General features: G+C 34.6%; 1 protein-coding gene across 3 annotated transcripts; it reads left to right on the top strand.

The window, feature by feature from the left end:
- The first annotated feature begins 1 nt into the window (after position 1).
- Positions 2-13,581, top strand: LOC139747665 (uncharacterized). 3 transcript variants are annotated; one of them, XM_071660233.1, is made up of 7 exons: positions 2-106; positions 2,233-2,882; positions 4,435-4,614; positions 4,920-5,031; positions 7,572-7,756; positions 9,444-9,606; positions 9,988-13,581. In XM_071660233.1, exons 2-7 carry the CDS (start codon positions 2,254-2,256, stop codon positions 10,723-10,725), a joined length of 2,007 nt encoding a protein of 668 aa, XP_071516334.1. In that variant the 5' UTR covers positions 2-106; positions 2,233-2,253; the 3' UTR covers positions 10,726-13,581. The 3 variants fall into 3 exon arrangements, with proteins under 3 accessions (XP_071516334.1, XP_071516333.1, XP_071516335.1); XM_071660232.1 differs by lacking the exon at positions 2-106 and adding an exon at positions 804-959; XM_071660234.1 differs by lacking the exon at positions 2-106 and adding an exon at positions 1,257-1,365.
- Positions 13,582-13,810: the final 229 nt, after the last annotated feature.

Raw genomic sequence — 13,810 nt, 5'->3', positions numbered from 1 at the left:
ACTAAACATCATGTGGCTAGACATAGACGTGCAAAGTGTATAGTTGACTGGCTCCACATCATCAAATGATATGTTTCTTCATTATTGTCAAACTGTGGCAATGAAAGTAATATTCTCTTCATTGATGATGTTTGGAGAAATAAATCATGTCATTGAAAAAAAATCATAGTGAAATGGCAAACAACTTTAACAGGACAATAAATGATCATGTATATGCATTAAAGAAACAGTTTTCATACCAAGTTGAAGAGGTGAATTACAAGGAAAGTAACACTGAGTCAAATGGCTGCGAACTTTAAATGTTTATCTTACTTCACTTCAGCAGAAATTCTAGTTTTATATTCCCAATATATGTGTATTTTTAGTTTGATGTATCCAACATCTATACATGTATATATAATAATCGTTTGTATTACGGTAGAGGAGTTTTATAGGTACTGACAATCCATACTATTTGATAACTGAAGTCATTTAGCCACCTAAAGGCAGGAACTTAACTTTATAAGCAATATGAAAAATCTCTTTTGTATATCAATCATAATTTTTGCAGAAATGTGGTTGGAAATGAATGTAAACCATGCTCCGACATTGCTTTTTAAATCTAATTAGATATTAGTCATATTTTAGACTTGGTATATTCAACAAAATGAAACTTCTGGGGATAGTTATACATCATTAAGAATAAAGAGTATTTTGTTTTAGATAAGATTATTACTAGCATAAGACTTAAGAAGTTTGGATACTTTTTCTTGAAAATACATTCATTTTAACTATAGCTTATTTCATGAAGCCAGCTATATATAGGAGCTTGGATCATTTGTTGACAATTGAGTGATTGTTATCTAATGCTGCATTAACCTTGTATGTCACGTATGACCGCACAGGAGACGTATTTTCATATTTCATTAAAGATACAGCTGGCATTCAAGCTTCCATATATCAGTTAGTAAAAAAGAAAGGTAAGTTTGGGGGTCCTCCAGCATGAGGAGGAAGGATAAGAAAATCGGCGTTGTATGACACGTTCGAATTGGTACTTCTAATACCACTACAGCAGGATAATTAATTCAAAATTCATGGTTTTTAAAAAGAAATGTAGAGTTTGTAAGGGGTATAGGATGGCATTCGTTAGAAAGTAAAGGTAGTTGTCGGGCAGCCAATGGACAGGCACAATAAAGTATTTAGGTATGGGGGCCGTGCTAGTGAAGTTTGTGGGAGATAATGTTGGCCTTAAAGGCCGTCTTCTGTTATCAGATAGTAGTAATTCAAGTATTATGGGGAATAAGGCTTCTGTTGTATTACCACGTCACGATGGGATCGCGATTAAGTACATTTTAGCTGTTCTTCGCTATTGGCCTCGGATATTGAGTAATTCTGTTCTGTATTTGTATTTTAATGTTAAGGTAATGGGATACTATTTGCAGACCATTATATTTCATGGAATGCTATTAAATACCATTATAGTCGTGAGGGATATTTGCATAAGGGAGAATTTGGGATAAATTAATGTAGAAGTTAATACATGTAGAAATAAACAGAATCAGTTATAATGGTGTTACTTTTGACAGGACCCAAATGGGGTCACATCAAATGCCAGACCATATCTACAGCCTGTAGTCATACTCAAAGTTTAAACCATTGTGCTCAAGAGCTGTACTGATGTGCCAAGGTGTTGTACTGTAATGCTCAAGGGTTAAACTTTGCCCTCTTATTTAAGTTTAATTGCAAATCACAAAGCTACTTAAGTGCTTTGTGCTTGTGGTATTTCTAGTTTTTGCAGGACAAGCTTCAAAAGTATGTGTTTTTTGTGCAGATGTTGACTTTGCGTATAGTCACTAGTAACTTTGCCTGTGACTTAATGGTGTATAGGTTTTAAGCTTGTATGAGCTTTGTAACGGTGTATGAATTTATTTATAAGGTTTGAAATGAACTACTAAGATGGTTGAAGTGTTCCATTAATTTCACAGAATAAATGGTGGCTTGTTAGAAGTCTAACGGGCATTTACTTAAAGTACCTGTTTGGGATTCGTGATCTTAAACTAGGAATGGATTTTAATATGATAAATCTGTATTTTGGAGTTGTCTGGAATTATGTAAATTTGAATTTCTTTTACTGAGTTTTATGTACAGAAGTATAGAACAGGACAGGGTGAGAAAATATTAAGATATGTCTGTATTAGGATGCTTGATATGTTCAGTAGGCAATGAAATTTTAATGTATTATGTTTTTTGTAGACATCCTTGTAAAGAAGAAAGATGAGTCAAGAAAATAATGACACCATTATCACTGTGGTTGATGGAAGTAGTGTCAGTGAAGCAGATAGTGATACTGATGAACAAGTTTGTTCCATAGAAGAAGACAATACCCCCGTAAGCAGTGATGATGGGGGCTGTGATTATGAATATGATGAAGATGAAACTGTAGCATCTGAGCAAGTGCAAGGTATTGAAGAAAATGAAGACAGTGAAGAACAAACCACTCAACTACCGGAGACAAAAGGAAAGCAGGTCCTGAATGACAAAAATAACTTCAAAGGCATTCACAATCAGCAGAATCATGATGACAATAAAGGCAAAGGAAATTATAAAGGTACTAATAAGAAAAACAACAAAGGAAATCAGCAGAGTGCAAAAAACTTCAACAGTAAGACAGGCAACAGTCAGAAAAATAGCAGCTTCAACAACAACAACAACAGAAACAGCAATAATAACAGCACCACCAACAACATCAGCAACAGCAACAAGAAAATCAACAAAAACAATGGTAACAACAGGAACAACAACAACAACAATAACAACAACAATAATAAAAACAACAGTAACAAAAACAATAACAAAGGCACCAATAACAAAGGCAACAACAACAACACCAACAACAACAACAAGTAAGTGTAGAAATTATCTATATTCTTCCATTTTTATTAGATTTAGATTTAAGATTTTTACAGTATAACTAAGGTAACACGAGTAAGGTGTATGTAAAGATGGATGCACTACTCTGTCTCAGATATTGATACTGATCAGTAAGAAGTACTTTGCTGTATTAGCCAAAGGTTTGTGAGTATTGTATTTATGAACTTAATAGATATGATGTTTCTGGTGTGAAACCCTTCTTTCTTCATGATGCAACTGTTTTTGCTGTTGATGGGCCAGCATGATAGAATAAGAGACTTAATTACAGGAATGATGGGATTAGCAGAAACGGTCATGTGGAATAGGCATATGAGGAAGGACAAAATTACAGAGATGATGGAAAGACCAGTTAATACTCACAACAATTGGAAACATTGGGGTTGAAGGTGTAATGATGAGTGAGACTATGAAGAGTGGATGGATGAAGCTACAGTTAAGGAATGTTCATGATAGCATGGAAATATGTTCTACCTGACAGCTAAATAAAATCAGTCCTTGCTACACTGTGTTGGTACCAATAGAGTATATTAATAGTAACAGAGCAGTAAGTTTTCTTAGAGCTGTCAGAGTATGTGGTTGGTCAATTACACCCATGTTAATGAAGAACGAGGTAGATTTAGAAGTGAGCATGTAGATCAAGTTTTAGTACTTTAGCAGGTATTGGAAAAATTTCTTTGGGGAAAAACATTGACCACATTTAAGAATTTAGAAAACATGATAATTGGAAAGATTTTTAGGAAGTTAGACCTCCCTATGGTGTTTAGAGCCTTAATGATGGATGTAGGGCTTGTGTAACTGTAAGTGGTGGTATACGTGAATTTGAAAATTTATTCAAGTGTATGAATGATGCATGATGTGGCTACATTTACTGTTTTAATAGATGAGGCAAGTGTTATTGGACTCTTCCTGCATATGGTTTCATCATGATAAAATAGTTGTGTAGCAGGGGGCTGGAAATTCTCCCCTCCAGTTTTTACTTTTTCAAAAGAAGTAAGAGAAGGGGGCCAAGCGAGGATTGTCCCTCTAAGGCTCTGTCCTCTGTTCTTGATGCTACCTCGCTAGTGCAGGAAATGGCAAATATGTGTGAAAAAAAGTTGTTTACAAAGGTTGCATCATCACTGATGGATAGAAAGAATGCTGTTTCATTGAAGAGCTCACCCCCACAAGAGTCCACCATTTCTTTTTTGGTAACTGAAATGCAGCCCCAAAGCTGAAGGAACCCCATAAAATGGTTCTTAAGGTATTGATTAATTGATAGAAGGGGCATTCTGTTAGATGATTCATGTGGGATGATCGTGTTGTAATGCTGAACCACGTTAGTTTTACCAGAGGTGGACAGATGCTCTGAGTACCTTCTGTAGGGTTAGAAGTATTTCAAGAGGATGTTGGAGGAATGGTTTTTGAGATGTTTTGTGTTTGTGATGTGAATAATAACATCATCATCATTTAACATTTCAACTCGGGGTACAACGTGAAAAATTTAAGATTCTTACATTAACATGCAATTTTTTTCTTTGTCATCAGTTGCAAGAAAGATGGAGGTGGAGAAAAAAATGATATAAATTTCTTAAAGCAGTTGAAATCCTTGATATCCATTTACACAAAGGAAAATGAAATATGCCAGCCACCAATAGACAGTCTAGTGCTCAAACTACACTACCGAATGGGTGTCTGCATATTCTTGTTGACTTTCAGTATGATACAGTGAGTATAAAAAAATTCTGATTCAAGTTCTTAGTTCAACAATGTGTTGCTGTTATATAGAATTATGAGGGTGATATATAGAATCATGAGGGTTCATTGCACTTCAGATGTGCAAATTTACATGAATACAGATGTATTAGTTGATTTTATGACAAGTCTTGTAGAAAGGAGTTATGTGAGTTTGAAATTTAAGGAGAGAAGTGGCACTGAATTTTAATTGATGATTCTATTATTGATATCACATAAATACTAAAATGGTATGCCTCCCATTACTGTGAATTAATACCTTTTTATATCCTCTGTAGGTGTAACTGGTTCTTGAGGGAGTCCATCTACTGTGTGTATAATTTTAATGCTAAAGAAACTGTCAGCTTTGAAATAAAGAACATATGTCTCTCATATCCCTATGTATGTGAGGTATGTAAATTTAGTTATGGTAATTGATTGTACTTGTTTTATCAGGATGTGCCATCATGAAGAGGAGGCATATAATGACCCCCTTATGTATTATATTGTTTTGATTACCTTTTAGATTTTTACTGTGAAAATGGAAACAATTTTAGAAGACCATGAGTTACTCTGCATGTAGAAAAATGCTGAAACATCTCTTTGACTTTTTGGGAAAAGTGTATGATGCTGTTTTGTTCAGTCTTCATGCCTGTCACTCCATGTTAGGAAAGCATGGTTTTCCTTATTTATCCATTAGTTCCTGACTTTGCTATCCAGTCAGTAACTCTGTTAGATCAAGTTAGATATGTAAAACTTAATGCAATACTTTTTTTCTAGTTCTGATTTGAAGGAGGGGAAATTAGTATCCAGATGTAATGGTATTTCTTTGTTTGTTTTCTGAAACTTTAGTTATGTATAATTAGCTTGCAAAATTGTGATGATTAATTTTATTGTACTTTTTATGAGCAGTAACATACTAATTTATATCTGAAGATCTGAAGACAGAAATGAATTGTGAATCTGCATGCAAGTATCCAGAAATTCAGAACATGCTCTGTCTCTTAAATCAGGCTCTTAGTTAGTATGTTCACAATGCATTCCTGTTTCTGTCCCTTACCAGATGTTCCAGTTTAGATTTTTTGAACATAACAATACCATTTCATTGAATGACAAACTTTCTGAAAATGATTCATAAAATTCTGATCAAAAGTTCTTTTCCATGATGGGGCCATATATTATTAGAGTTTGGTATTGCTAAGCAGTGAGCATCATTAAACTTGCCATGATTTTGCAGTACATGTCGTGGTTTTAAAGTTATTGCTGATCTTATTGGAAATAGTGCAAGTGATGCTATATTGAAGAAGTATAAAAAGAAAGAGAAAGCCTAAACAGAGGAAATATTTTTGATAATAATTAACTATAAAACTAGGGTATTTTACTTAATAGCAAGCTTCTTGCTGTAGTATTGCTTTTTATTGTAAATAAATTGATGAACAGAACGAACATTTAGATGGACTGTTGAATGTGTGTGACATGGTGTCTTTTGCACAAGGTGGCTTGTGAAGTTTGAGAACTGTGCTTAATGGTTTAGTGAAAAGAGGAGGTAATCAAAGCCTTGCCTAAGATGAATTGTGGCAAAGCTGTAGATATGAATGGGATTGCAATTAAGTTTCTCAGGTATTTTTGATTGGTTAGATTATTCATTGTTTGCATGGCCCATGGTGAGGTGCCTGAGTACAGGCAAAATGCACATATAGTACCCATACACAAAGGCAAGGAAGACTAAAGTAAATGCTCATATTGCTGAGATATAAATGTGTTGATTAGACCTGTTAAGGGGTACAAGAGAGTAGTGATTAAGAGCATGATGACATGCAAAGAACTTATTAATTAGGGGAGGAGTATTATGGTTTTAGGAGAGGTATGGGATATGAGGACCAGGTGTTTGCTTTGAAGAATATGCATGAGAAATATGTAAAGAAAGAGTTGGAATTGTATGTGGCATATAAGGTAAATAGGAAGTTAATTATAGCATGAGTGTGTATCAGGATAGTAAGGTATATGTCCGAGTCCGAAGGGAGTAAAGTAAATGGTATCACGGTAAAGTTGCAGCTTGAGACAAGGATGGGTGATGTCACCATGGTTGCTTAATCTTTTCTTAGACAAGGTGATGTGGTAAGTAAGTGTAAGGGTCTTATAGCAGGAAAGGTTTATGACAATTCTGGGGATTGTGAGGGAATTGGAGATGAATCAGATTCTGTTTGCAGATAACATCGCTCTGGTTGAAGACTCAGAAAAGAGAGTACTTTAAGTGCTTTAGATACCTCATAGTGGACTATGCTACACCTAAAACTATGAGGGCTGAAGTGAGTCACAGGGTGGGAGAAAGAGCTAAGTCCTCATTGCAGTGAGCATTGTGTGGAGAGGATTGTGTTTGTTTGGGGAACATTGGGTATGTTTGAAAGTATAATAGTCTCAACAATGTTGTGAGGTTGCTGAAGAATGCAAGAGGGAGGGAAGAATGAAAGAGGGTAGATGTGTTGTTGATGTTCCAGTTAGTGGGCTAAACCAGGAAATGTAAAGTAGTCATTGTACATAGCTTGTCTGTGATAGTATGTAGGCTTTGATTTTGGTGCATCATACATGACAATTAGAGAGTTGAAGTATGCAAATGAAACCATTGTTCATCTGTTCCTTATGCTACTTAGCCTAAGGAGAGATACATGTATATTTAAATCAGAAACTTTGGAAACTCCTGTGCCTTTTTTTGTGGGAATCAGTAATGCTTGGGCATTGTGATTTTATATATGTTTGGACAGTATATGTTGAGACTCCTTGAAAATTCCTCATAGTGCATTTTATGTTAACCAATTTTAGATCGACATTTCTTTACTTCAAACTTTAAAGAAGAGGATGCAAAATTCTTCAGACTAACATTTTCTATAACTCATATATCTTCATAAGTGTCCTCAAAATATCTCATATTTGCAACCATTGTAATTATTCAGATACCTGAGACTACAACTTATGAAGAAAGTGATTGTCCTCGTCGGTACATCTTATTTTACCGCTGGATACACTTCACTTTTCTCCTAACTGCATGTGCGTACTATATTCCACGGATGTTTTCAAAGAAAGCAGAAAATCCACGGCTTAAGAAACTTATTGTTGATTTAGCCAAAGAAGAACAGAGGTTAGTTTAGGGAAAGTAATCCCATTTATGGTTCTTTGTGTAGCCTGATTTTTCATATACAAATTTTTTTTAAGAGAGACATCTGTGGGATAGAATTAATTGGATTGATGTGGTGTTAGGGGGTGATGTGCTATTAGTGGTCTGGACCAGAGCAAACGGAGTGGTCAGAGTAAATCACAGAGTAGTGAGGGGCATGGCTGTGAATGATAGGCTCCAGTTTTGTTATGTTATACATAAGAGCTAGAAAGAATATGTGAAAGTGAGATGATTCTTCATTCCTGATGCTACCTCATTAAGGCTGTGAAGAATGGGGGGGAGGGGATTTAAAGAAAAAAAATATGTGTATGCCTTACCTTCCTTTCCCAGGAGTACCCTCTACCCTTATGAGGCTCCTGCACTTGGTAAGCTGTATAAAAATATATGGATAGGTACATTTTCCTTAATCTGCATATGAATCAAGGTTAGGGGGCACATACAAGAAAGAAACAAATAATACATACAAAATTTTAAGGTTAAAAAGATATGAAAAACGATGTTGAGGTAAGGGACTCTGGGTAGTGTCATGGATGAGTGTAATATGAAAAACGATGTTAAGGAGGTAAGGGACACTGGGTAGTCTCATGGATGAGTGTATGATCAAATAAAATATACACTGACCTATGTGGTAGATTGACAGTTACACAGGTCAAGATGAGACAGAGAGGGAAAGACTGCATAACAAAGAGTATGAAGAGGAGAGTTTGCTCCTAAAAAATGGATGTATATAATGAACTGTTGAAGGTTAGGGGTATTTCTGATGAGATTGGAAAGTTTGTAGGGATATACTGTAGTTGAAGGCAAAATACCATGGAAGAGTTTTACAAATTTGATGAATGAACTGTTAAAAACTAGATGAACTATAAATGAGATAGAAGGAATCTTTATAGTGTACAATAGAAATATTTTGTGTACAGGAAGGAAGTATGAATGAAGATGAATCTCAACTACACATCATCAAAGTGTGCTACGTTAATGATTGTGTTGTAGTCATCTAGAATAATACACTTTTTAACACGATGGACATAATTTTAGTACATATAGTTAGGAGCTTAACCTTTAAATAATGACTAAATTTACATCATGCAAGTCAAGATTTCTGTGGTACTGTTTTGAATTGCATGCCAGATGTAAATTTCAACACCCCTCCATGGCAAAACAAAGGTAGATAAAGTATATAATTCTTTCATTTTCTATCCTTCTTCAGGCATATCTTTAACTCCAAGAATATAAGATGTTTTACTATATTTGTATCTCATGGTTTTTGCATGTATATACACAGGTTTTCTTGTAACGACACTATAAAGGTGAAATGTTGTATGCACTTTTAATCCCTGTAATGCTTATTGGAACAGAGTTAAAGATCTTTGCTTAGTTTAGTATTAGTTTTCAGCATAGATTTCCTTATATAAAGCATGCTTAGTTACCGTTATAGTTTATATTAACTTTTCATTGTTTTATGTGATGCATCTTTATCACTAATTTCTGTATGTGAAAGAAAGTGGTTGATTGTTGAAGAACTTTGTGTGTGTATTCTGAATACTTACTCAGAGTAAGAATTAGAATTTGTTTAAGCTTTACAATGGTAAATGACTATAGTTTTTAGCAAGGGTTATATTTTAATTTTTAATTGGGTGATCTTACTGTCTAGGTATGATGGGTCCACTTGGGAACAAGATACAGAGACAATGCTAAATTACATGCACAGCCACATCTCCACACATACAATGCTCTACTTTTGGCTTGTTTTGTGTCATGTGGTGGCATTGGTCATAGATATAGCAGCCATTTTCTTCTTTGACTTCATGCTGCAGGTGGGTCATACTTCTTGATATTCTTTACAAAATTATTGAAACATCATATACTTATGCCATTCTCTGACTGAATACTGAGTAATTAAAAGTAAATATATTTCACCCCAACATATTATTTTTTATGTGGTTATATCCAGCTCTGAAGTCTTTATTAGAACTGATTAAACCGATTTTTTTTTTCAATACCTTCAGAATAACCACCAATATGTTTGCCTTTATTATGTATTTAAATTTCAAGGTATTTGGAGGAGGATGGGCCCTTTCTCTAAGGATCTTAATTATGCTCACCAGTTTTTCACTGGGATGATGCAATTGTATAAAGTAAAAGACCTGAAGATATTTGTGCCATTGAGTTAGCAATAAAAGTAAATTGTTTTTCAGGGTAACTTTTTAAGGTTGGTATACTTGGCGTACCCATTTCAGCGTCACCCACAGAACTTTACAGACAAACTCTCCCGGACATTTCCTCCATTTGTACATTGCAAGCTTGATGGTTCTGTCTTAGTCAACAATGCTCGAGAAGATAATATTGGATGTCATCTCACATTGATGGAATTGTATGAAAAAGTTTTTATCTTCCTGTGGATTTGGCTGGCATTAATAACAGTATGCACAGCTGTATCGGTGCTTTTTCTGTTACTTGTAACTTTACCTCCCTTTAATCGGCTCTTCCTGTGTACGCATTCATCCTCTAAGGGTATTAGAAATGTCAAGAATAAGGTACTGAAACTTTGTGGTTATGCTGATTTGTATGTTTTATACTTATTCAAAAGACATAGGAGTGAAACACAGTTCATTATGTTTTTGACTAGGTTTGTTCATTGTGCTGAAAACAAAATGCTGGTTGGAAATGACGAAACAAATCCATCCAATTTGAATAAGCCAGCAAACACTGACAATGGCCTAGATTATCCCAGTAACACAAAAAATGAGAAATTTCTTAATTTCAATCATACATTTCCTCCAGATGCCCATACTTCTATTGATGTTTCAACCCCAATAAGTAAGAATATCTTGACTGGTTTCTCTACAGGGGATCATATACGCAGTCGAAAATTTCATGCATCGTTATCAAGTCCAAAAGTTCAGCTACCTTCCGACTGCATTGAGGTACATTAGGTTTAGTATTCTAATGTGAAAGTAGCTTGAAAAGAGGAATGAAAATTGGGAAGGTTTGGAATAGCATGTTAAAGATGGTCATAATTACATTTGGTACATAGGTTAGCTTTAAATAAGTGATATTAACTTTGGCAAAGTACAATTATGAGGTCTGAAGGATTAATTACTCAGAAATAGAATTAGGTTTATGTTCCATGATTGTTTGAAATCATAAGTCTTTATGAAATTGAATGTTTGAAATAATAAAATAAAGGAAAGCATACAACCATTAAACAAAATTTCTTGTCTTTTTCACTGTGCAAAATGTGAAGAACAGGAACATTGTAACAAATTTTAGTAACATTGAAGTATATTGTTGATTTAAATATATAATTCACATTGTGTAAATACTTAGTTTTCCAGCCAAGAGCAAATAAGAATTGACTCTTGGCAAGCAGAACACTGATAATATATCATATGTATTTTTTTTTTTTTTTCATACTATTCGCCATTTCCCGCGATAGCGAGGTAGCGTTAAGAACAGAGGACTGCGCCTTTGAGGGAATACCCTCACCTGGCCCCCTTCTCTGTTCCTTCTTTTGGAAAATTAAAATAAAAAAATGAGAGGGGAGGATTTCCAGCCCCCCGCTCCCTTCCCTTTTAGTCGCCTTCTACGACACGCAGGGAATACGTGGGAAGTATTCTTTCTCCCCTATCCCCTATATGTGCTTGAACAGTTGCATTTTTGTAAATGAAAAACATAAACATAATAAATATACTTATTAGTGAAAAGAGAATAACTCTGCTGCAAAGACACGAGCAGTAATTATGGTACTGCAGACTATACTGCAAGTCCTACAGCAGCTACGGCTTGTGATTCACTAAACCAAGTTTTGATTCAATTTGGTGTTACCCAGGACCCCTTTTCAGGGGCTGTGCTACATTCATTATCAAGGACAGGATGGATTTCTTTGAACCATGAATTTCCCTGATTAGATTGTATTTTGGTTTGTCAACTGCTGATGACACAATACCCCTCCAAAGGTAAGTTTTAACTCGGTGCAACCTCTAGCAGGCAGAATCTAGTAATGCCTAAACTATGCCTACCAGTTGTAAACAATTTACCCACAGATGGTGGGCAATAAGTCATCAACATTAACAGTAGAGTCTTCCAGCTTACCTGATGCTAGTACAAGATAGGTAGTGAGTTGTATCATAAAGATTATTTTACTGAGTGAATTTTGCTTATGGAACGAAAGTGCCTACCTCAGATTTATCTCTTCATGAAATTTCTGGTTTCAGGTAAGAACAGAAGAGAAAAACAACTTTGTTCTCAGATATGACATTTTCCTTATAAAAGAATAAAGTTGTAATCTTTAATTAAAGTGCACTGACTAATTTACTGTTTAGGTGTCTTTAGAAATAGTTCAAAAATTACGTATGGCTTAAGTGAGTTCCAAAGTATGAGATTGCATTACTACTATCATTTGAATCATTACATTTTCTTGGTTTGGAGTACATTTATTTATTAGAAAAGCTATTAAACATATTTTTATTTTTTTATAGTAATTGCTTGTTTCTTGGTTGTTAGTACTTATATATGGAAAAGCTATTAAGCCATACTTTTATGTTAATATGACGGGTTTTAGCTGTGTGGATAGAGTTGAAAGACTACTACCCATGTCTCCTGCACATCATGGAAGGCAACTATGAGACAATAGCATAGATTTCAGAAACATCCCATTCTGCAATATCTTTAAAAGGAGAAACAGAAATAACAGCCAAGCTAGGGTTTTTCTCTTGCTGCTTACTGAGATGTGGAAAGAGCAGACATGACAATACGGGTTTGTAGTCAACAAGTAGGATAGACTTATGTTAGTGCATTCTTATCATATAATTAAGGTAAAAACAGTTGCTGTTCACTGGATGCAGGTCATTCAAAACATATGATATTTTATGATTTATATCCATATCTTTCATATAATTTTCTTTCAGTTTAATGACTAGTTTAGGTCTGCAGTGAAAATGTGTTATGTTATTCAGTAAACTTCAGATTCCTTCATTTCTGGGAGATGTTTACCCTAAGTTGAGTTCACAGTGTCATTTCCTTTACCTTTTTTTCTACACTGTAATGGCTTGGTAAATATTCAAGTATTTTGTAGATGAAGAGGCTGGCTCAATTAATCCATTGTTACTCTAGGGACCCTTTCTGGGTCATAAAGTTGTTTGTCCAAGCTCTATCACAGACCATGGGGAACTGTTGTACATCACAGTGTGCAGAAATACAGTATGTCATGACTGTTTTATGTGAATCCCTATTACTTGTAAGTTACTACAGAATAGTATTAATTGCTGATTGTCAGAAGGCACAAATTTACTGTCATTATGTCAGCTAAACCTGCACGTGATTTAGGAGACAGACATTATTTAACAATATTTGTACGTTATAAACATTTCTACAAGTTAGTGCACGACTTCACTATCACATTTGGGTACTTTGATTATGTGTGCAGCTTTATTATTGGAATGATCCATATTATGTTGAAAACAATCTTCACCTTTTTTTAAATCATCTGTAACAAGTTGGACAGCCTTCATTACAGCTAACTTAGACCTTTTTTGCAGGCATAATATACAAATCAGTGATTGTTATAGCATGTATGTAGAGTTATTTTTTACATGACAGTTTATTTTTGTAATGTGAACAATGATGAAGATTTAGTAAATTTTCCATCACCAGCTAATTTTTCTTTTTATACCATTTGCAAGTTACAGGTACCATAAAACATTTTATTTCAATGGATATAATAGTATTACTACTAATATTGTACCGTTTGTACTTGCATGTTCTGAAAATATGAATTACTATAATTGCAACATCTTGTTTCATTATTCCTAGAAAAGTGTCAAATTTTCTACAGTTCTAGCGACAGTCACCCTTGTCTTTTCAATGGTAAGAAATTTTTTTCTAAATTTAAAGCAAAGTACCACAGTGAGGGTACATTAAATATATAGAGTAGCCCAAGTCAGTGGGTTATTGCTATATGAGCTAATGCACTGGCCTCAGAAACCATGCTCTTGTAAATTTTATTTTTAATTCAAATGA

The sequence above is a fragment of the Panulirus ornatus genome, chromosome 69 (assembly GCF_036320965.1).
Source record: "Panulirus ornatus isolate Po-2019 chromosome 69, ASM3632096v1, whole genome shotgun sequence".
Taxonomy (NCBI): Eukaryota; Metazoa; Arthropoda; class Malacostraca; order Decapoda; family Palinuridae; genus Panulirus; species Panulirus ornatus.
This window is presented reverse-complemented; position numbering and strand designations above follow the sequence as displayed.